Source organism: Magallana gigas, chromosome 3 (genome assembly GCF_963853765.1).
Source record: "Magallana gigas chromosome 3, xbMagGiga1.1, whole genome shotgun sequence".
NCBI lineage: Eukaryota > Metazoa > Mollusca > Bivalvia > Ostreida > Ostreidae > Magallana > Magallana gigas.
The window spans coordinates 60051657-60077002 of NC_088855.1; the positions used below are offsets into that span (position 1 = coordinate 60051657).

Genomic DNA, 25346 nt, shown 5'->3' on the forward strand with positions numbered 1-25346 from the left:
CTCTCTCTAAATTATATCATATTTCAGAATGAAATTTAATTACAATTATCAATCTATATAGTTTTAAAATAGCATTTTTTTTATTTTGAAAACATCGGCTATGAACGTCATTAAATAAAACATAATATGAAACAAGAGGTCCATGGACCAAATCGCTCACCTAAGCAACAATATGCATGATAAATCAGCTTCATGGAGTCATAGTATAAAATATCTGGACAATGTGGTATAATACATGTACATGTAGATCCTGAATTAAAACATCCGTTTCCCCTGGGTAATCTTATATTTATAATCAAGTCCCTTTTCTAACAGAATGATTTAATAGTCATATAACATTCAGCATTGCAGTTCTCAAAAAGTCCCTAAATAATTGTTTACACTACTATCTTTAAAAACCCTGTCCGTATGAAAATCCCCTGTCATTCTCTGTCACCCCCTGTGTTTTCCCTCTCATCCAGTGTGCACAGCCACTGTACACCCTGTAATCCCCTGTCAACCACTGTACACATCCCCAGTGTGCCACTGTAATCCCCTGTCACTCCCTGTACGCCCTTGTCATCCCCTGTAAGCCACTGCATTTTCCTTTACATGCCCCTGACATCCCCTGTACGGTTTTTGACTGTTCATAACAGCTTTTTTCTGTTATTTTACTCAATATTTGTTTTTTAATTGAATCATTTAACTCTAATTTGTTATATTTTAAGATATAAATCGTTTTTGCACTCAACAGCGCCGACTCAACAGACACACTTTTATCGTAATTTTAGAAATAATAAGTCTTCATTAATAATTCATTAATACTTAAAAAATCATGCTAACAACTAAAGGCTCGAGATTCACCGGGTGGTAAATCTCAGGTTAGGGCGGGGATTATTTTCGATAGGTGTGAAATTCTTCAGGGGATTTAGTCGTTTAACGGTCGGAAACAGTACTACATTGTAATGTTTAAAAAATATGTATGTTTTAAGAAATAGAGTGAATAATTTCTACAAAGATCAAGCGCAGCAAAGTTGTTCCCTTGATTTTTTGCATTTATACTACTATTTGCAACTAAATTTAGTAATCAGTCAGAAAATGTAGAATGTACATGCATAAGCAGCCATGTAACGGTTGAGGACGTCTTTTTTACGTAACCTTTATTTATCTATTTTCTCGTGAAAAACAAAAACCAGTTTGCATTGATTTTGAATTAAAATTACTAAAGGTTTACCTCGGAATTAATTTCCTATCAAATTAATATGGATTCCTAAAATCATTACAAATTCTTTATCAATATTTAGATTAATTTAAAGCGATCATATCAATTTTAATCCAACAATGTTTTATTATACCCCAAATTAAAGATCAACGAACTTGAAAATACACGATTAACAACTGATAAATTGAACTTTTCAAAGACAAGGATCATGTTAACATTACCTTTTTCACTCGGTCAGTGGTTATGTACACAGCCCTTCTTGACAATTCGTAGAATACGGTAGTGATGTAGGGAAATGAGATGACAGACACGCGTATACATGTATATAACAAAGATTTGAATGGTCGGTCAGTGATTATATAATAGCTACTGTATTGAGCTCTTCTTGACAATTTGAAGTGCACGTTAACGAGGTTGGGACCAATGAGGTGGCAGACACATGTACCTGTATATGCACACTCTTCCTAAGATCTGAATGCTCGGTATCGCTAAACAATTATGCAATATGTTGTTTAAACGCTCCTTATGCCTTTCTTTTCCAGTTTGTCAAGTGAAAAAAAAAACAAATTTTTATTTATTAGTTCTGAGAATACTAAACATGAAAGGAAAAGCTTTAAATGCGGAACTTCATTTGACACAATCATATGGATTAAATTGTATTGCCTTTTTATGCTTTATTTTTCAAATCAATTAAAAAAAAATTTGATATTTTTCTAATGTAAAACCTGGCATATTGTTTTGAGATAATGCATATGTGTCTTTATATTACCCGTTGCTGGTATTTGTAAATGTATTAAATTATTCATGAACTGTATCATTGCTTTATATGTATGAGGACAATTCCAAACAATAATGCACATGAATTACTAAACTGGACAATGTTCCCTCAAAAAGTTTAAAGTGTCAAAGGACCGAACTAATTCCCCTCCTTAAAATCTCTCTCTCTCTCTCTCTCTCTCTCTCTCTCTCTCTCTCTCCCTTTCTCTCTCTCTTCCTCTCTCTCTCTTCCTCTCTCTCTCTCTTGCTCACTCGCTCCCTCGCTCTCTCTCTCATAATTTATCAGAAACAAATGACTGACATCAAATAACATCGATTCCGATTTACATGACTTTGATATTAACTAATTAAATTCGTGCTAAATAGAATCAATATGCATTCCATTGGGACGATGTTATTATATGAATCATTATACCAAATATAGGTATTAATTTTGATCGGTGTGTGATTATCTGCACGAGCTAATCATTGTGTGTTATTAAGCGATTTAACTCCGGCATGTTAAATGGCACAAAACGTCGCAGATTTCCCGCACCCCTCCTCCACCTAGACTTTTTTTTTTACAAATTACAAAACACTATCATTGGTTTAAAAATATGTAATAAAATAAGCGATTAATTGGAATATATTTATATCTTCATTTATGTCTGTGTTCAGTCAGAATTATTCACATTTGGAATAATATAGGCCTCTTTAAAATACAAAGAAAAACAAACACCGTCTAAACCATGAATACTTTTCTTGGTTTCCATTTCCTTATGTATCATAAATGCTTATTATATATTTAAGAAAACCCAAATTTATTTTAAAAAACTAATTTTTACTTTAGAAAGCAGTTATATACGTTATATACCGCACAAGGGGTATCAGGAGCAAAGCCAGGGAAATACAGTGGCTTACAGGTGGTGACAAGGGCTGACAGTGACACACAGGGGATGTGTACAGTGGCTGACAGGGGGTTACAGGGTTAACAGGGGCTATGGACAGGGGATGATAGGGGTGCACAGGGAAGGCAAGGAAAACACATGAAGTGACAGGGAAGGACAGGGGATTTTCATACGGACAGGGGTTTTCAGACCCAGTAGTACTATATACCGGATCTGAACCTCCATCAAACTATGAACCCCTTGTGAGGCCCAATAATCGTATAGTTTAAACAATTTTAAAGAATCAGCATTATGTAAACATGTTTGCATATAGATAAAAGTATATATTGTTACATTTCATCTTTTGTTAATCATTAAAATATCTTCCTTTGTACAACTGGATCTGCACTTTTTGATTTTAATTTGAACAAATTTGAATCACCCCTCCTCCCCCCTTGTGACCCCACCTTACCTCCGGGGATCTTGATTTGAATAAACTTGAATGTTCACTACCTGACGATGTTTTCACACAAGTTTCAGCTTTCCTGGCCAAACAATTCTTGAGAAGAAGATATTGTTAAGATTTACTCAATATTCCTATGTAAAACTTCACCCCCCATTGTTGGCCCACTCTACCGCCAGAGGTCATGATTTTCACAACCTTGAATCTACAGTACCTGAAAATGCTTTCCCACATGTTCAGCTCTATTGGCATAATGGTTCTTGAGAAGAAGATTTACTCAATATATTCCTATGTAAAAATTCGACTCCCATTGTGGCTCCATTCTACCTCCGAAGGTCTTAATTTTTACATTTTTGAATTTACACTATCTTAGAATGCTTCTACATAAGTTTCAACTTTCCTGACCAAATGGTTCTTCAGAACATTTTTTAAAGATTTATTGTATAAACTTCTATGTAAAAATTTGACCCCCCCCCCCCCTTTGTGGCCCTACCCTACCCCGAAGGTCATGATTTTATTAACTACACTATCTGAGGATGCTTCGACACAAGTTTCAGCTTCTCGGCTGATTGGTTTTTGAGAAGAAGATTTTTAAAAATTTACTCAAAATATTTCTATGTAAAACTTCGATCACCTTTGTTGTTCTTGAGAAGAAGATTTTTAAAAATTTCTCGAAATTTTTTTAATAATTTCTAATTATCTCCCCTTGTGAAAGGGTGAGATCTTTAATTTTCACAATTTTGAATCTCTTTAGCCTAAGAATGAATTGTGCCAAGTTTTGTATAAATTGGCCTACTGGTTCGTAAGAAGATGTTGAAAATATGAAAAGTTTACAGACGGACACACAGATGGACGACCGATAAAATGTGAACTGAATTGCTTACTTGAGCTCTCAGCTCAGGTGAGCTAAAAAGCATAAAATTTGCATATATTGAAACATGTGAACTTTCAAATCAAAATCATTTTAGCTTTTACAAATAGATAGCACATTTAACATTCAACGGTATTTTTAAACATTAAGACATTCGACATAACGTAAGCATTTTCATATGAATTTTGGTTTCTCTAGATTGATTTAAGTAGTATTTCTTTGCGTAGGTGTTTTTGCAGTCGTTGTTAGAAAGTCATAACATTTTTTGATAAGACATTTTATTCACAAATAACGCTAATTTTGCAACATTATTAAATAAAAAGATGAAATGCTACTTGCAGAGTCTTACACCAAACACAGGGTTATAAGAAAAAAAGATTTACACACATTACCAGTTAACAGTTTGATCTGTTTGGAAAATAATTATTTTATGTTATTAACCTAGACACCAACATGCCGGATGAAACTTTTTAGAATTACCACTGATAAAGCCCCTGTATCAAGACAGATCGTTGTCACTTTTTTTGGAAATAATATGTTGACTTTTTCACAATCTTTTATACAATAGCATTTTTTTTACCTAGTAAATATGTCAAAGGTAGCAGTACTAAGATTTATTAGAAAAATGAAAATACGGTATATCATCTACAGATTCCTTTCAGAATAAATTTTAAAAAATTGAACTTTGCAAAAACATCCTAAGAAAGTAATATAATAAGTGCTCTTTTTTTCATTTTTAAAATTATATAGCGAAAAACTTTATATTTGATATTATATCATTCAAATGAATATTTAAAAAATATATAATTTCATTTTTAAAAATGATAGTTATTTTTTTTTTCATTCCTGTATACTTTAATCTCAAGTTATAGCTATAATATTATTCATTTATTGTAGAGACATGTTTTAAAACTAACACCGTTTAAATGGTTACTGTAGAGGTTCTTCATTCGATGTTAATCAAATTAAAAATATCCTCTTTATTTTTCTACGCAGAAAACGTGTGTTTTTAATAACTAAATTTCTCTTAAGGGCTAGCTTTAAAATAACATCCTGGATTATCTTAAAAAAATATTCTTGAAAAAATCAACGGATACGTTAATAATGGTGTAATTATACTTTACAAATTATTCGAAAAGTTAGTGTCATATGTATATAATTTACTTTATTTATTTTATTTATTGCCACTTAATATAATTTACTTTTTGTCTGGTTTGAATAAGATATAAAGGCAATTCTAAAGAGCAATTAACTTTATAATTCTTTAATTTGTTTTTTGATGTTTGTTTTTAGGAAATACACTAATTAAAAAAATGAACCTGTTACAAGTTGTATTAGTGTTTTAAACATTTAAAGTTAGATAATTAATATATAATGTATTTTAGTGCGCATATAGCGTTCATGTATGTAAACAATGCCGAATTTTCTAAAAGAATAATGTTAATGTTATTTGCGTTACATTTGTTATCAGGCCATGGAATGTCTTCAGAATGCAACAGGTTTGTAGAAAAATATTTTGATGTTAAGTACCTTCCGATCATTTATTATTCAATTCTCATCTCAGTTTTCTTTTCTTTAGTGTGAAACAAGGCAACACGTTATACGATTATATTGTTGTTTTAAATGCTCGGCTTTGCAATCAATGGGCTTATTATTATATTGTTTATAAATGGAATGGACTAACATAAGAAACACAGCCAATCTAACTAATGAAAAGACAAAAGTGTATGTTTTCAAATAACACTCTGCTAGAAATTACGGTTTTTGTTTCGAATATCAAATAACAAGAGGTCAAGGTCCTAATAGTTGATAGATTATAAATCCAAAGAAGACAGTATTTATTTAGCACAGGGACCAATCTCTTTTTATCTCAGTATGCATATATAGTTTTAAGGTGCGTGTGTAAGTAAGTATTAATTTAAAGGAATGATCGGCATGTAATATCATTGGTCAGCTCAGTTAATGTAATGCTAGGCATTACGCTGCATGCATTAAGCTATAGATAGATAGATAGATAGATAGATAGATAGATAGATAGATAGATAGATAGATAGATAGATAGATAGATAGATAGATAGATAGATAGATAGATAGATAGATAGATAGATGCAAATATTAAATTAACAAAACAAAATTGTTTTACTTATTTCGGAAGCTGTTACTGTCTGACATGTGGTGATTACGAAGAGTCTTCAAAATCAAAACTGAAAATACAAAACAGGAGCAGAGCAAACACGCAGCTATAAAAATAGAGGTAGGACCAGGTGTCTAGGAGGAGTGGGCATCCTCTGCTGACCAGTCACACCAGCCGTGTACTGTATTTTTTATTCAGAAACTTTGTCAATATTTATTGAAAAGCTTTGAAGCTGAGAGAGAATTTAATATGTTAATCCCTTATTCCCTTACATGTCTTATGTATAATTACATATAGATTAATTATTGAATTCACCAAGCTAACCCAGCACTATACATTATATTGCTTGAAAGACACAGAGCCTGGCAACATTCAGGAATTATGAAATAGAACTTAACAATAAATAGTATGAGAAATATCTATTACTCCGCTATAACAAACAATTGGTGGATGTTGGCCATGATTTTTTGTGGGGTAACTGGGGAGCCGACCAGTGTGCCAGTTTAACTACCCATGTAGGGACACACTGAGGGCCCGAGTATGAAACATCAGTGCCCGAACCTGAACGATCCCCAGCGTTCTAAGGAGGGTAGTGAGACCTGCCCTTCTCACCCTGTCTCCTGCAGTGCTACCTGGTTTAGAACTTTGCATGACAAAGGCTACTTTATCAACCAATTATTACATGCACCAGCCCGTAGCATCCCCTCACTGGAGTGAGGTGGATGTGGCCCCACCTATACCCAGTGTAGGCCCCACTATACAAAAAATCCCAATTTTACATTGTAACCACATGGCACAGTTAACTGTAATAACTTTGCCTTTTATAAACCATATTGAATGATTTAATTTATATACTATCCCCTAGCTTTGAAAGCAAGTGGGGGGAGACACCCATGTTTTGGAGCAGAAAGTGTCAACACATACCACTGCGGACTCCCCAGTCCCGCCACAGACATTGGGACAATGTCCCCCACAAAACCCTTGATAACATTAATATTATATATGTAAAACTAATACATATACATGTAATAATTTGTGTAGATGCTGGTAAAAAAAAAGAAGCAAAATTTGTTGGAGACTGGTTAATATTTATATTTGCCTTAGGTTGTACATGAAATTGAAAAAGCAGGAAACAATGGACAATACCAAGTATAGCAGCACATTATGCTTTGAAGTTAACTAAAAATTTTGGGCCAAAGCATTGGTCCTATCATGGGCGCAAGACAAGCATCAGAACTTTCTGAAAACTAACATAAGAACTGTACATATGTGAATGCATGGGATTGTGAACAGTTGCTTTTTAGTTAATCACTGGATACTGGTTCCCTTGTCCATCAATGAAATATTGTAGAGCGCATTGAATATTGTTGAGATATATGTTGTTACCAGTGTTCGACAGGTGTGTACCATCTGAGCGAAACAACTCAAGCTCGGTTTCCTTGATGTTGTGGTCATGGCCGATGTAACAACCCCCCACCTCATCTGCCATGAAATTTTTCATGCACTTGTTAATTCTGACCCGCTTTTTATTGATTTTGTTTCCCATACCCAAAGGGGCAAAATGCCAATATCTTCTAGGTAGGATGGCAGACCAGATGAGGGTTGTTTTTGGCCATAAAGCATGCAATCTATACAATGAACATTGTGCATTTTCAGAAAAAACTTTAGAGGTCATTTTATCTTTGGTTAGGTCATTTGAACCGAGGTGAATGATGAAGAAATCTGGTGGAGTCTGGTATTTTGACATTGATGTTACCGTCTTGTCGAAATCCTCCCATTGTAGTCCACGAATACCTTTCCACTGAATGGTTACAGGTGGTTGCAGGTTAAGGGTTTCCCCCCCCCCTCCGGTCTATCCGCTGCTGCAATTTCAGCCCAATAGGGTATTGAGGACCCCACAATCCAGGCTGACAAATCCGAGTTGTTGTTGACTTCGGGCTAAACCACTGGGGGGAACAGGTCCTGAGCCCGTGCCTGGGGTGGTGGTAAAACCTCCATTGGGGCCTGTGGCGGGTCCGCAGCGGGGCCTGTACCTGTTCTGGAATGGCGGGGAACTTTTCTCCCTGGCGCTCGGGCTGGAGTCCCTGTGGGTGTTTTACGCTTTGCTGGCACTGCTTTACGTTTTGGGGGCATAGCGGACGGTGAATGCTTTCCAACATTTGCTGGGAGTTGATGGCAAATATGAAATATAAACTTGTGTATACTTCTGTGAAAAGGCAACACGTGCTCCTTGCTAAAATTCGATGAAAACTGTGGGGTTTTTGCAGGGGCTTCCGGATAAGCCAATGGTTAGCTCGTACAGAGTTTTTTCGGAATATACAGAGTGTCTCAAAATTAATACAGACTATTTGATATAAAAACAAATAATCCTGATTATATATTAATAGTATTGTACACCGTTAGCCTATCTGTGTATATAATATGTAGAACCCTCCGTCATTCTCCTGTTAATTGTGTGTAGCTACTTTTGTCAATAAAGAATATAAAAAATAAAGAATAGCGTAATCAGGATAAACGAAAACAATCTGCAGACAGACAATAATCATTTTTATGATCTTACAATTTGTTTCGAAAAACGTCAATCAGTATGCAACCCACTGGAAGATTGACTTTGCTGACAAGGTCGCTCTATCGACCATAAAACATACGAAAAAATGATTTTAGTCGAGACTGTTGATATTCCCGTTTTTTCAACTTGTTTGTCAGTAGCTCACCTTGCTTTAGAAACTGTATGTAGATTATGTCCTTGCATATCAAATTAACCGAGAAAAAACTGCGTACGCAAGTGATGAAGGTATACTGCTACAAGAAAAGAAAGTTGACTATAAAAACAATGTTAAACTGATTAATTGAGTTATTATCAATGTCCCTTTCTCGTAAAAATATCAAAATATGAAATAATTGACACACAGGTCTGCTAACAGTTGGGCGCAATTGGTACCCATGAGGATTACAACAGATTGTTGGGAAACCTGGGGCTCGTAACATAAAATGTATTAAAGTCTAAGATAGTGCTTAAGAAGGACTTAAATAGATGCTTAGACTTACTAGTAAGTCCGTAACTAGGAGAGTGCTTAGCTAGGAATTTTTTTTCCAAAACCTAGGCAGCCGGAGAGGTGACTTAAGTATATCTTAAGGATTGTTTAAAATACATTTAGAAGTTCATTGTTTATTATTGCAATTCAACAAGATACCCTGTATTAATCACATAATTTTCATATTTAGACGCTTATTAAGATAAAAAAAAATATTGGTTTATTTATACAAATATTACCAGTGGTCGTAATGAGCTTATCATTTTCTATGTACTATGCAAGGGGGCTGCTTAGTAAGTCATAAACACGTATATATACTTGTCAATTTACAAGAAGTTTTCTACATGTATATACCCGCGAAACTTGACAAAATAAACAAGATCGCTAAAAGAAAAAAAAAACGAAAAACAAAACCCGGTGATATTAAAGAAGACGATTGTCTCATTTCAAAACGGAGACTTGATATAGAAATTATGCTCAAAGTATGTGCATTTGTGATAAAGAGCAAGATAAAAAAACCTCTGATAAATATTTACGCCATGAGCGGTCTTTGAGGACGACTAAACTTGTAAACACTCGCACAACAAAGAAGTAACAACAATAAAATAATTGATTTAGATCCATCGCTTTGGGCTATACCAAAATTGTTAGGGTACACTATACTTATGCCAGGATGACTTTTGTGTCTGTACATTTACTTCTACCACCATCTAACATCAGAGATACAAAACACTAGTATCTATTAATAAACACTATATTAACCAAAGAAAATGATTTATGATCAGTACATTCAGGTTACATAAAAGAAAGAAACAATTCGTTTTACTTTTTAACATAATCATATTAACTTTACTTTCGCTTTTTGTTATGGTAAATAACATGCTTCAAAAAGACTTATGCAGGTCATAGGATTCCTCGAAATTCAACTTATGACCCGTCTTAAGTCAAAATTTTAGCATGCTTTATGCTACGAGCCCCTGATTTCCAAACAACTGAATAGGCGTTCTCTTCAATAAACTCAATCATCTTTTAATTCTCTACTTCACTGCATGTAATAGTAAAAATATGCGTTATAACATATCAGAATCTGGTTAACAAGGTGAACTATACTATTTAGAAGAATAGAAAACCATGCAGGAAATCTAACAATAAATATAGAATAATGAAGCATCACAGATGTAAGTTTAAATGTGGTTTAAACGGTTCTTTGGTTTTAAATTTTACAATTTAATTTTATATCATTTTTAACAAAATATAAGACAACATCCAAGACTTTTATCCAAATATTAAATTAAAAACTAACAAAAGTATTCTTCGTGCATTGCACGAACAGAATTAGCTTCGACCTTATCAATATGGTCATTTCCTTGTTTGACCGCATATTCTTGTTTATTTTCACATACAAGGATATATTTAATAGAAGAAGGATTTCCTTATGTGCAATTAAGTTTTCGTATTTATAGAGAAAATATCTTTATTGATAAAGTTCCTTTTTTTGTCGACCGACGGATAAAATGTTCTTTGTTTTCATAAATGCTGTAATCTTAACAACAGTCACCTGCAGCAGTAATGGAAAATAACACAGTATGTGAAGGAAGGTAATGCATTTTTTTGTAATATGTCTCGAGATTGATAGATTTCCCTCGTGTCTTATGGTCGTTTCAAGGGTTATTTTTTGAACCGGGAGTTTTATTTCAATTTAATTACCATTGAGAAGGTATTGTTTATGGTATATTGCCACTTCACTTTTTTGGTACAACAACATGTGATCAATATTTAAGTTTACCTAATATGAAATGTGCAAACTGAAAAATAATGCACTTCAACTCATCTATAAATTGATCAGTTTTAGATAATGTATACTAAATTGATGTTTTAATGCATGTATTTTACAGTTTTACTGTAATTATTGCGTTTGCTTTTTCTATAATAATGCACATACCACAATTTCATAACTTAAACTTAATAATATAATTGTGCTATATGTTTTCTGTTTATCAGACAATTGCTCAAATACATGTACTGATGAGATAAACAAATCACAGATTATAAGTAAAATAATAAACTAGATGCTGAATCATAGAAAAAACTGTCTAAGCCTTTCAAATCTCTCACAGAAAAAGGTTAGTTAAGTTTAATTTTAGTTCAAAATTTTTATAGTATTGAATCTTCTATAATGCTTTCCTTATAGATGTACGATCAAAATAATGAACATTAAAAATAATTTGTTTATCCTTTATATTTTTTTTTTCAAAAAAGGAGGAAATAGGTTAATAAGAACAATGTTCACAATTGACGTAATGACCATTTTCACACAAATGTATTCCAATTTGTTGATTTGAATAGAGAAGTTAGAATAGTAATCAGACAAAGATTGTACTCTTAATAATTAATAAGCTACTTTACAGTATTTGCAGCCAATTCATTAAACAAAATTAATGAGAGGTAAAATGTTTCAATTATTGAGATTGATTTATTTTAGTGTTGAAAAGCGGTGCTGTGCTGGTTACTTGGAAGTTAACGGCACGTGTGAAGGTATTTGATTTTGTTTTTAATCTTAGATTAAAGGGTGTAAATCAATTTATAAAATCATGGATTTGTTTGTATTTTGTTGAAAATGGGGAAATTCATCAAATTGAACTTTCCTGCATATAATCAATATTAATTCAAATACTAGGACACGAAATGAAGCTTATACATATTGGATACATTATCCTAGACAGGGTATCTATAGCGTTTGTTGTGACTGGGAGTGAATATATATATATATATATATATATATATGTATTAAGCGATAGGCAACCTCTTCATTTGCCATATTAACTTCCCATGCTACGATCACATGAGCCTTGACAAATTTATAAAACTTTGTTTAATCCAGTAAAATATATCGTTTTTAAAATAATCTGGTTAGACCATCATTGTGGAGCTTCTGTACTCTTGCACTTGTGCCTCAACTTGTGAAAAGTGCTGAATGTTTTACCAAAGATCACACGTGTATTTTTTTGAAATTTTATTTATAAGCGTTTGTATACAACGATGCGATTGAATTAGCTTCTCGCAGCTGCAGCCAATCATTCGCGAACCGAAAACCCTTGGCTAACGAAGATGTAAACAGGGTAAAACAAGACAAAACTTTTACAGAAAGAAAAGTATTAAGCTTTTGTTGTGGCCTTAAGCTCCACGTTTAGATATATTCATGATGTTTTATCCATAAACAACTTTTATTTTTATTCTTATGTTAACGGAATATATCCTAGTGAGCTTGAAATAAAATAAACCACAGATTTCAAAACATCTTTTTCATATTTGGATATTTTACTAGAAAAAGACGTTAATGGTAACCAAATAAGAAAATTATCTGATAAACGTGATGCTTTTAGTTTTTCCATCGTCAGCTTCCCTTACTTATGTAGCACTGTTCCATAATCACCTGCTTATGGTGTTTATGTCTCTCAGCTTATTCGTTATGCAAGAGCCTCCTCTCCATACGAACACTTTATTAAACGAGGCATGTTACTTACAAAAAAGTTGTTAGGACAAGATTATTACGAACCTCGATTAAAATCATCTTTACGCAAGTTCAATGGTCCATGCAGTGACCTTGTCAGCAAATACAATGCTTTTTTATGACAAATGCTGACTGACGTTTTTTATACTTGCTAGACCATTATTTATACACCGGACTCACTACAGTTTCTTCCGTTTTTCATGATCTTGACAATGAGCACACGAATTGTGGGACCGGTCGGCAGGGTATGCTTACTCCTCCTAGGCATCTGATGCCACCTCTATCTTTTAAGACGTCCATGTTGCTCTGCTTTAGATTTTTTTGTTTTGTCGCTTTGTGGATTTTTGAGATGGTTGACAGTTTGTTATTTTTAATTTCTATTCAACCTGCAAACGTTTGACAGATAAACAACGGAGAGGTGAAAAAAATGACATAGATCTGCCTATCACATATAGTTACCTTTCAGTTTACATAGTTTGACTAAATATCCTATCTTCAACCTTAAGTAGCAGAAAAATAGAAATTATGTTTTTTACATATTCAGAATGCCCTGCTGGGAGATTCGGCTTGAATTGTAGCAGCCCCTGCAAAACTAATTTTTATGGTCGACTCTGCTTGGCGAAGTGTATGTGTTCAATTGACCAATACTGTGACAACGTCAAGGGATGTTTTAGGAATTCAAGTTCAGACCTTTCGATTTCTAGACAAAACGTTTCTGATGTACCATTTGATGTTGGTATGATATTTTTTTTATTTAAAAAAAGAAATCATTTATTCTTTGATTTAACTCATCATTATAAAATGTTTGATAGAATAAATGGTAATTTAATAATTTACTCAATACCATAAACGTGCTACTGACATAAGCAACTTTGCAACACTTAGCAATAAAAGATTAGTTGGTTTAATGTGATTTAGTCTTTTATCAACAGAAAATGATACTTAAGTAAACTTAAATTATTTATAACTTTTTCTTTTGAAACACGTGAAATGAACACCGTTATTTGTTATAAATAACAGTGATTTACACTTTTTCTACTTATCTAATGTTTCACATTTAGAAAATCACTGATTTATTTTTATTTTTCATATGTAAAAAAATACGTTAAAAAAAAGAGATGCTAAATTTTTATTTACTATTCATTTCAGAGCATTACTTGGTATTTTTGCCATAATCTGGTTTCAGATGTAAAATATTTATTTTCTAAATTTTAAACAAATGTCAAGTTTTACTAACTTCTTAGATTTTGCTTTACTGTTCATTATATTTTCTTCATGTGTCCTTTGGGTTTTGTTTTGTTTTGTTTTGTTTTTTTTGCAGTTCTTTTTCTTGTGTTAATGATTTACTTTTCTCGAACTGTAGATTATGTTTTGCTATCAAAATGCTAAACGATTCTAATTTTTTACGATGATAATTATGTTTAGGGAACATCCAAGAAGACTTGGCATGGCGCAACACTGCATTCATTCTCGCTTGGGTTTTGTTGATACTTATTGCTATGATCGGTGCTCGTCAGATCAAATCCAGATTTGTATCGGGTTTTAATGGGAAAACTAAAGCTCGACACAGAACAGGCAATGAAAACGCATCAATTGTATATGAAACAGGTGGGATGTAAAACAAAACTTTCCCTGAAAAAAAGTGCATGTGGCTATACAAAAAAAATATATCTTAGATATATTAATTTCCATTAATGAGTGGAACTAAAGAATATCCAAGCGTATCGTAAATAAAGTAAGTTTGAAATAAATGGTTTTTTTTCTGATTCTGATATAACACAAAAACAATTTTATTGAGTAAATACTCCAATGTAATTTACTTAGAATATACATGTATCCACTTACATTACATCATATATTCTTAGTAAAGTTTTCAAATAGATTTACACAAATATATAGATTAAACAATTTATTACATTTTATATGCAAAATGTAAATTAATGACGTTTCAATTTCCTGTTTTTTTTTAAATCTCATTAATGTTCTTCACTTTCATCAAACTATGTTGCTTTTTAGACCAAACAAGCCGTGTTTCTGCATCTTTGAGTAGCAGAAGTTGTATCGGAGAGAATCAATTGTATGAGGAACCTGACTCCACATATCCGTACGACAATCTTTCACTCAGAGATCAAGGAGTTGCTTTGTTCTTCCAATCAAACGTTATGCCAAACTCACCAGATGTTTATCTGGTTGAAATGCAGGCAGATTTTACTGGAACGTTAATGAGTGATCAAGTATATAGCTTGGCAAGTATGCCTATCCACAAGAGAGATGTCTGCACTGACGACATTGCATCTTAGATGAACTTTAGTTTGAAACATCGTTCGTTTTATTGATTTGATTCAATATATGTAATCATGAATTATGTTTCAATAATGCCTATTGTAATAGTGCAAACATCGTCTTACAATAATATTGTAAAACAATATAAAACAAGTGTGAGAATATTAAAAGTCTCGATTAAAACAACATTGTCGTTTATATCTCTGTTTATGTTATACATGTACATATTTGTTGCTTGGATGATGCTTTATTCTTGTAAAGATTGGTGACTAATTAATATAAAAAAAACTGTACATTCTAAAGTTTAAAATAGCTATAAATACAGTAACTTTTATTATATATGTTAACTAAGAGCGCAGCTTACAACCAACATTATCGGTGTTTCACAAATGTTCTTGTTTTTAATACAGCATACTCTCTAACAAAGTATATATTTCTCTTTTTCGTTCATTGTTTTACATTTATTCAAAATGTAAAAGAAACATCTGAACTAAAGATTATTATACTGACAAATACGTATAACATACCACATGTCACTCATTACCATCAATCACTTCCCGGCATGAGACTGCAAAGCATAGACTGTGCCACCTGTGGAGCAATCCCAGCCATTAATATTTGATCAAATTTGATGTATAACAGATATGAGGAAATTTTTAAAATAACGACCTAAAGTTTAAAATAGCCATCAATACAAAACTGTTATCATAAATGTTAACTAAGAGCGCAGCCTACAACCAATATTATTGTTGTTTCACAAATGTTCTTGTCTTTAATAAAGCAAACTCTCTAACAAAGTATATATTTCTCTTTTCCCTTCATTGTTTTACATTTATTCAAAATGTAAAAGAAACATCTGAAATAGACATGATTATACTGACAAAAACGTATAACATACCACATGTAACTCATTACCATCAAACACTTCCCGGGGTGAGACTCCAAAGCATAGACTGCGCCACCTGTGGAGCAATCCCAACCATTAATTTTTGATCAAATTAGATGTATAACTGATATGAGGAAATTTTAAAAATAACTTTTTTTTAAATCGAAAGGTTGTCCTGCCACAGTAGATATGAAACAGAGGTAAATCAAATGCCTAGACTCATTACGTTACCAAGACAATACAACAACATTATTCCAGATGTACCAATACAATAATTCACGCTAACATGTTGAAAAATTATATTTCGCCAAATATCGTAAAATAAGTAGATTTAGGCTGTTTTATGACCCAGAAAATAGTTATAGCACAACCTTTGTCTAGTTTGCACAACTCTAAACGACACTTTGACTTAAATCACTCAAAAATGCTTGCAGTGCAGGATGTAATTCATCCAGGAAATTTGCTTACATATCCGTTTTTGGAAACCTGCACCTTTTCTTTGCAAAGTATGTAAATATTTTCTTTATACGGAGTACAGAGTTCAGCGTATCTGATTCACTCCCCCTATACATTATTAGAAGAGTATCCACTATGGACGTAACTATTCTGGTCCTTTCTATAGCACGCTGATTGATACAGACCCTGAAACGTACTACTACACCAAAAAAGCGTGCGACTTTCGTGCGAGAAACGTTTCGTGTAAACCGTTTAGCGTTTCGTGTAAACCGTTTAGCGTTTCGTGTGAATCGTGAAGCGTTTCGTGTAAACCGTTTAGCGTTTCGGGCAAAGCGTGCAGCGTTTCGGGCAAAGCGTGTAAATCTTTCGGGCAAAGCGTGCGAGAACCGTGTGAAACGTTCATCAGATTTCATTCGGAACTCGCTGACAATTTAATTGTTTCAAAATAGCGCCCGTGTTTTACATTACTTTAAAACTGTTTGTGATTGGCAAAACTCCTATGAGATATTTTCGTGAAAAAAAATATAAGAAATGATATACTTATACTTCATTCACAAAATTGAATTAATTTTTAACAAACAAAAGAAAAGTACGCGTATTGAAAGGAGACTAGTTACTGAGACTATTCGGCTGTGTACAACCAGTACACAGAACCTCGGACATCGGGTAAGACCTGCACCTGGCTGAACCTGTTAATCAAATTCTGTGTATTCGTTTTCATTGGATGGTCACTCGTCTCTTTTTTTGTCAATAGCCAATAGAAATTTAATGACTTCAAGGTAGTCGGAATCAGTATTTGATGATGCACACAATTTCAATGATAGATTATTTTAACATTAATTTGAACAAAATTAAATGTAAACATAGAAAGGAAATATTCTGTTCATTTCTATGAAATGCGGAAAGTAAATTCTTCTGAATCCCGATTAAAAATATTTCTACAAGTTATTATTTTAATTATTTAAACACTGATAACGGAAAACAACAAGTAATTAACACATTAAAATTTCCCTAAAATATACACATGCAATTAATTATTATGGGAATCTATATGCACTGTACTAAATTCAAGTAGATTATGATAGATAGATGTATATTGTACACCGTTATGCGCTGCGCCCGTTATGTATACGAATATTGAGACAAAAAATTAAATCATTTTTTATTTTTTGTTCTATCCGAAACAGTAATGACAACTTTCTTTATTGTTTAATCGATTGATTTTTTTCTGTGATATTATGTACGGAACATTTATTTACGCGAATGATTTGACATAAGAAAAAAATTGATCGGTTGTTTTATAGCATTTTTCTAACTCATGTGACTAAATTTTTTTTACATAACTTTCAAAATTATCAATGTAAATAATTACAGGTTTATTTACTGTTAGTATTTTTACATTGTATTCTCTGAAACCAATAAAAATATTAATGTGAGAAGAAAAAAAAATCCCGCCGAATGCTGAAAACCCGATTTCAATTTGTAATCATACGGATTTTATTTTTGGTATTGAATATTGTGTTACGGTAACTTTTTTCTCTGGAATTTTTTATTATTAACGGCACTAATAAGAATCATGGATATTTCTTTTGAGCAATAAATATATTTATAGAAGTAATATTTTTGGCTAATTCTGTGAATAAATAATTTTTGCTTTAAATATAAGTACCAAATTAATTTAATTAATCAATTCAACACTTATGTACATATATGTTTCTAATATCGGTATTTCTATTATTTCGTGTTTTCTTCAAATTAATTCTTACTAACAGAGTCAGGGTAAAAATCCGAGAGGAACCGAATCAATCAGGATAAAAGCGTGTCCAAAGCGTGTGAAAAGCGAGCAAATCGTTTCGTGCGAGAATCGTTTCGTGTTAACCGTTCAGCGTTTCGTGTAAATCGTTTAGCGTTTCGGGCAAAGCGTGCAGCGTTTCGTGTAAACCGTTCAGCGTTTCGTGTGAACCGTTTAGCGAGCGTGTAGCGAGCGTGCAGCGAGCGTGTGGTGTAGTAGTACGTTTCAGGGTATGTACCTCCTTCCCCCTCACTGATGAAGACGTGTATGTATAATTTCTGGTTCTTTTAACTTTATTCTACATTATACTCTAAACAAAACAGTAATTCAAAACCTGCGTTTTTAGTTATTACTCATTCGCCACTGCATCCAAGATTATATTATATTATCGTACGTCTAAGCGTTGTATCCTAGGAAAAAAATTAGTGTGGTTTCGTTAATATGCCTTATCTCATATTTTCAATTGGACCTTAAAAAACTTTTTTTTTCCCTACGTAAACAGGGCTATCAGTATATGTTTATCAACTTAAATCACAATTATACGCTAAATTTCTCTAATTGGTTTTCAAAATCTTTAGCCCGCCATACCTGCGTTCAAGTTTGTACGGGCTTTGTTGATTGCACAATTGTAAGCTCCAACTTCTGCAGCTCTAGCACAAATTCTAGTTATTTTAGAGTGTCCGGCGGGAACATACGATGACAACTCCAGCGCCCTGTGTCCAGTTTATTTCTCCGGTCGTGTTGTGAGGATGAGTGTCATTGTTCTCAAAGTCTAAACAACACAGCAAACATGACCAAAAGGGCGGGTAACTACTGAGTTTTTAAATGTCCATCTGTTTTGTTAAATGAAGGTACAAGATCAATTCACTTGGTTAAGCTATTCATTGATGATGCGTAGTCAGGCGGTTTCAAGTAAATCAGTCGTACAGTTTGATTTTTATTTATAAATCAAAAACACACTACAAAATGTATTTTTAAAACAGTCTGTTTTACTGTTCAACCAAATAAGAACTACCTTATAATGCATCTTAAAAGAATTGATTAAATGAACTAGGTGTTCAGGTTTGTGGTTTGGTAATGCTAGTATTAGATGGTTTAACTTCGATATTATTAGTGTCTTGATTATCGTTATTTGACCAATAGGATTAATTTTCATGACTTCCATTGATTTATCAATTTTCTAATTTTAAATAATTTTGGTAAATAATTTAAGTCTTCCATTTCATCTAGTGTAACTGAAAATTTAATACAAAGAAGTTCAAAATTAAAATTATTCCAAATAAGTTTCCATTATCTCATTTAGTTGACATCATTCGAGACTTCCGCTTTCTTTTTTATTGGTGGAAAATGCTATCCCGTTGCGCTCTGTTTTTTTGTGTTTATGTTTTTGGTTTGTAAGTTAGACATTGAAATATTAGTATGAGTTAAATTCACCGCGTTTTGGTCGGAGAAAGGAACCTTCAGTTTGTTAAAAAAATTCAGAGGTTTTATATCAGGTTTTATATCATAAAATCACCGCAAAACACCACATAGTCATTACATTAATCTCTCAACATGAGTTTTACTATTTTGGGATCAATAAATGCATTAAAATTTGTTTTTTTCGGCAGAAATATGCACCCCTCGAAACATTTCAATCGTATCACATAGTGAGCATGCGCGAAAAAAAATAATCTCGGTTTAAAATAAAAATTGAAAGCAATATGAGCTGTATTTTTTAGAATATTATTTTGCTGTAAAAACCTGCTAGTATGTTAAGTCTGCATATAATTTAAATTCTTATGATAAGTAAGATTTGAAAACATCATTAATTTTTGTCGAAGGAAAGATTTCTCTTCTAAGGAATATATACCAAATCAATTTTTTGTACAAAAATACAATAATTAAATTTTGCTCTGAAGGCAAAACTAAAGCTTCTTAATGGCAAGTTCCACACAAATATGGCTAAAAGAAATTTAAAAACAATGTTTTTTGTTCAGTTAAGAAAATATCATTTTCATGAAATAAAAAATCAACATCAAAATTGCAGCTCATATTGCTTTAAATTGATTTCAAATTTTGAAATTTTATTACAACTTGAAATGATTTGTCCTGAGTTTAAAGATCAATAGTTCTGATACTGAATTTAATAGTTTTATAGTTTTCATAAACCATAATTAATGATTTTCAAATAACACTTATTTTTATTAGTATTTCCTCAATTATTTCATTAAACACAATACCTTCCGTGTAAATGAAACATAGTGCAGGCAGTGTCTAGAAGTATGATGGAGTTTCATTTTCCCCATGTTCTCTTACTTTTTTTTTATATTTGTTATATTTCATATCAGAAATTTGACGGGCTCTCTAGAATGTGACAAGTAAGTAAAAGAACACCAAACATTCTATTTTTATTCCATCATTTTATTCAAGTTTGCAATTTATTCCTTCTTGTTTTTTATTTTTTTTCCTGCATTTTGCATCCTGTGATGTCTTTGTATGGTCTGTGTAAAACTAAATTGCACACTTTGGTTATCTGTACCTTAAACTCAAATGGAAAAACTGAAAATACCATTTAGCCTTTTGTTCAATGTATCTTTCTTGTATATACTTTATGTGTATAATGATTAAATTAATTATTTAACTAACACTGCTTTCAGTTTAATTCACAAACTTGCTTAATAATTGTAGTATAGGAAAACAAAGTTAAAAAGTGAATTTTACAAAAAATGCAGGCAAATTCTTGAGATTGGCGGAATTGTACCCGTTAATTTAGTTCACTACTTACATTCATTATGATTGGAAGTGATTCAAAAGTCTTTACTGTAACATAAGTAAAGACTTTACTTTGAATTGATATAAATATTTCATTTAGATTGAGGTTTAAAATTCATTTTGAATATTTTTTCAGCATCAGTGGTTTGTGTTGTGCGAATTACTATAGAGAAAATCACCAATGCAAAGGTAAATGCAATAACAAGGTCCTTGTATAAAACCAATTATGTTTTCTAAACTTATTGAAGAACTTACATTAATCACAAGAAAATTGGAAAGGAGATAAAACCAATAAAATAAATATTTCAATAATCTAAAATGTTACTATTGATCTTTACTTTCTTCAATATTCTTGTATAGAATGCCCATTAGGAACATATGGTGTAAACTGCAGCTGGGCGTGCCCACAAGATTACTTTGGACGATTCTGTAAAAAATCGTGTAACTGTTCCATTCATCAATACTGTTCTCCGGCTTTTGGATGTGTACAAAAAGAAAATGTCACAGAAAAGTCAATTATTCTTGTATCAAATAGAACTGCAGGTTTGAACAACATATTACGAAATTCTAAAAATATGTTTTACAACTTTACATGATTGAAGTAGTTTTTAAAGCTATACACGCTATAATTTGCGTCAATTTTGAATGACAGTGAAAACGCATGTGTTTGTCTACTTATAAAAGTTATCCTTAATCTGTAAATTACAAGGGTGAATTCCATCTCGTTACAAAGATATAGATTTTTAATTGTTTATTTTCCTGCCAGGAAAATATACCTTTTCATGAATATTGATGAAGGAAGAGCAAAGCGACCTCATTGCGCATGTCCGCGGAAAACTAGGTGGTCGTTATTGTTTGCCTAATTAAATATCCAACTTGATTTTTAATATGCTTAACAGTTGTTAATTTGAAATACATACATGTATAATGAGTAAAATACGCTTGCCATTCACGATACCCTTACTTCTGCATGAACACTTATAGGATCTATAAATAGCACATAGGGGAAAAACACAGGTCTACGTCATTTTTTTAAAGGAAGTATTCATATCTACTCACAGGCTTGTATTTTTTTCTTTTGTTTGTACTCGTATATCGGACAAATTTATGCTTTACTGAAAATATCCTTTCCTTTGTGAAACTATTACAATTATGAAGATGTTGACCCTTCACCAGTTTTGGTATGATAGGCTAAATTTAGCTGTCGATATCACGTGATATATTGATATTCACGAGGAGGCATTACTTTCCTGGCAGGAAAATAAATATTTTTTATTGTTTAATATTTGATATATTTGTTACATGATCGAATTGAGCATTATAATTAACAGAATAAAGGTAACTTTTATTAGTAATCAAACACATACATTTTCCCCTTTATTCAAAATTGACGCAAATCATAGCGTGTATAGCTTTAAGAATAAGTAAGACAATAAATTTAATTGCAGTTAACTTGCATGAAATATTTAAAGAACAAACTATATATGAAAACGTGTTTATGTAAGCGGAATTGTTACACCATGCAGGCTATTTGTTATTTTAATTTTTGAATTGCGATGTGTAGGAGTGAAACGGGTGATAAATACATTTTATTAATATGTAAACGGTGTGACCGTTGGACCGAGCGCAGATTTAACACAGTACAGTTTGATTTTTGTATGATAAAATCTATTTAAAACGCACACAGTAGGACCCGCCTGACTACTCATACCATTCGTCAAAGTTAAACTAAACGTCGCGTGCTCAGTCTACATTATGACGTCATATTTCAGACGTAAAACGGTCAAGTTTTGTCTTTGGAAATAGCCGAAGAGAGTTACGTGATTCCGAATTTTTTTTATTTCTTTATTTATTGTTCATCAATTTAATTCATATGAATGCCGCTGTAATAAAATTGCATACTTTGTTCAGTGTCTAAAAGATCAGTTCCTTGACGTTAATGTTTTTATTTTCCATCTGATAATTGGATAAGACATACATAGAACAAGTCGTGTTTCTTGATTAAAGCTCCATTGAAACTTATCTGGTTTCCTTTTTAATTTCTTTTAATTCAAATTACCTTCTATTGAAACACTGGAACTTCTTAAATCGAGTTTAGGGGCAATAAACATCGGTAAGTACCAGTCAATCAATGATCGAATTAACTTTTTAAAAACAAAATGGCTGCCAATATGGCGGCGCCCATGGCTGGAAGAATTTTTTTTTTGCCTTAGTACCCCTGATTCAACATTCATTTTTCACTGATTCTCTTACATATACGTGTTACCATTAATCCTCGCTTCGCGAGGCGGGCTTCGCCCGCCTCTCGCTGCGCTCGGTATTATTAGTTACAGCATGCTAGTACAAACTGTAAGAAACCTTGATCGAACATTTTTGATAAGCAAAGCACCAACTGGTAATTCTTATTATAAAATTTTTTCAGCGACCAATCAGGCCTTCACCCGAAACACTTCTGGGTGGAAAATCACAATATTTGCTTTTCTTTTGTCTACTGTAATTGGATTGTCTACGACAGGAATAATCAGTTTTAAATTAAGGTCTAGTATTTTTAAGGAAATGTTTTTAAAAAATATGAAAAATAAAAGAACTATCATTCAAAAAGCTATTTAAAACAAAATTATGCTTGTGTTTATGTTGTAGAGCAAAATAGATTCAATTCCATTCGCAATTTCAGTTCGTGAAGGGAGGCCATGACAAGAAATGCGGTAATTTCAAATCAAATAATAAATAAGAATGAATAAATGTGTGAGTTTTAATATTATAATTTATATACAATAGAATACTTTTTAAGTTGCTTCTAGGAATATTGAAGAAACCGCTTCTCAATCATTTTTTGAGCATTCCCCACGAAAAACAAAATATATTTCGGATAATTTACGTGGCGACTCACGGACTTCTAAAACGATAGATACGGATTTAATCAGTGCCGCTGAAAGTATTCATTTGGCGCCATATTTTAAAGACAAGGAAATAATAAATACATACAAACATCAGTTAATGAATTTGGATTCGGAAATAGAAACAGATGATGGACATGGCTCAGTATCAAGTTATGGGTAATTGCATGTGCCTATTCAGTACAGTATTCTGTCTTTAAAAGTTGATTTAGATCCGTCAACTGCAGAACTCTACGATCCAAACAAGATTAAAACTGACGATGAATATGACTTTGTGGAATTTGTTTGTATTGATGAAAAAAAAAATTCAAAGGCCAGTCAGCCAGAGTATGGTTCTTGTTCGCAGATCATTGAAACAAGAGAAAAAGCAGACAATGGTGATGATATATAAGAAATTTTTCTTTTATTTTCAGATATTGGGAGATATATTGGTAGTTTGGTACACGATGTGTAATATTCCTTTAAATATTAAATTTATATCATAAATATCAAGATATTTAAGATTTCAATCAAAAATTATACCTCAATATCAATTTCATTTGTAAATGATTATGTTATAGCGTTGTTTTTGCAGTTTCATAATAGCGGATAATACAATGTACCTAAACAAAATGAAAATAATATTTTGGTCATGTACAAAATCATCTCGGATTTTTTGTTGCATGTATACGATGTTTATGTGTATATTTGCCAAATATTATAATATTATTTATTGACTATTATGATGAAATGCGTTAAAATGAATAAATTGTTAATAAACAAGTTACATACCAATTTAGTACATTATTATATTATACTGAATTATCTTTAATTGGGGGGGGGGGGCGTTAAATAAGTAAGATTTATTTCATTTATGTCATGATTTTTTTTTATCATTCAATGGTTCATCATGTAATGTAACTCAAACTGCGTTTTATTTGTGAAAGATAACAATCACTTTTTAAGCATTGACATTTAATAAATATTAAAGAGGAAGAAACAGTTTCTTTCAACATTTGCCCATAAATTCAAAAGGTGTTTAAATCTTATGAAAATACACATATACCATCTTGAAAACGTGACTGTATATAAAATACCATGTAGGCCATTTTTACCCTGTTTTCAAAAAAGAATAATTAATGACTCCAACATGTTGGCATATTTTCAAGATGTAGTCAAAAATGATGAAAACCGACACATTGTCTCATAATTGTTTAAGAGTAAAATATGTCTCCTCAGACTTTGTCAACGATAACATGTTAAAGTTGTAATGTGAATTTTATCTTTGTCAACGGCTGCGGACATTGTTTTCTATTCTTTTCAAACAAACTACTGCTGATTTGGTGTTTTCTGTTCAGTTTTAAGAAAAAGATGAGAAAAGGCACTGTTTTTATGACGTTACAATTACCCGGTGAAAGTCTAATTAGGTAACCTTGTTATA

At 32.2% G+C, this 25346-nt stretch overlaps 2 protein-coding genes and 2 long non-coding RNA genes across 4 annotated transcripts in view; all 4 read left to right on the plus strand.

Annotated features, from left to right (window-relative positions):
• The first annotated feature begins 5647 nt into the window (after nt 1–5647).
• The window catches only part of LOC105334433 (uncharacterized), a 131134-nt gene continuing 111435 nt past the window's right edge, over nt 5648–25346 (plus strand). Inside the window, exon 1 of the mRNA XM_066080675.1 lies at nt 5648–5677. Within this exon, the coding sequence (XP_065936747.1) occupies nt 5658–5677 (20 nt within the window). The 5' untranslated portion in view covers nt 5648–5657. The remainder of the gene's footprint in view (nt 5678–25346) is intronic.
• LOC109619317 (uncharacterized) lies at nt 10803–15329 on the plus strand. The gene is made up of 5 exons (XM_066080677.1): nt 10803–10945; nt 11830–11882; nt 13403–13594; nt 14284–14466; nt 14875–15329. Exons 1-5 carry the CDS (start codon nt 10917–10919, stop codon nt 15156–15158), a joined length of 741 nt encoding a protein of 246 aa, XP_065936749.1. The 5' UTR covers nt 10803–10916; the 3' UTR covers nt 15159–15329.
• LOC105334445 (uncharacterized) lies at nt 20498–21566 on the plus strand. Its single transcript, XR_004604246.2, has 3 exons — nt 20498–20635; nt 21166–21218; nt 21390–21566. It is a non-coding gene; the product is annotated as an uncharacterized lncRNA (long non-coding RNA).
• LOC136274188 (uncharacterized) lies at nt 22449–24688 on the plus strand. The gene is made up of 3 exons (XR_010712514.1): nt 22449–23566; nt 23670–23734; nt 23821–24688. It is a non-coding gene; the product is annotated as an uncharacterized lncRNA (long non-coding RNA).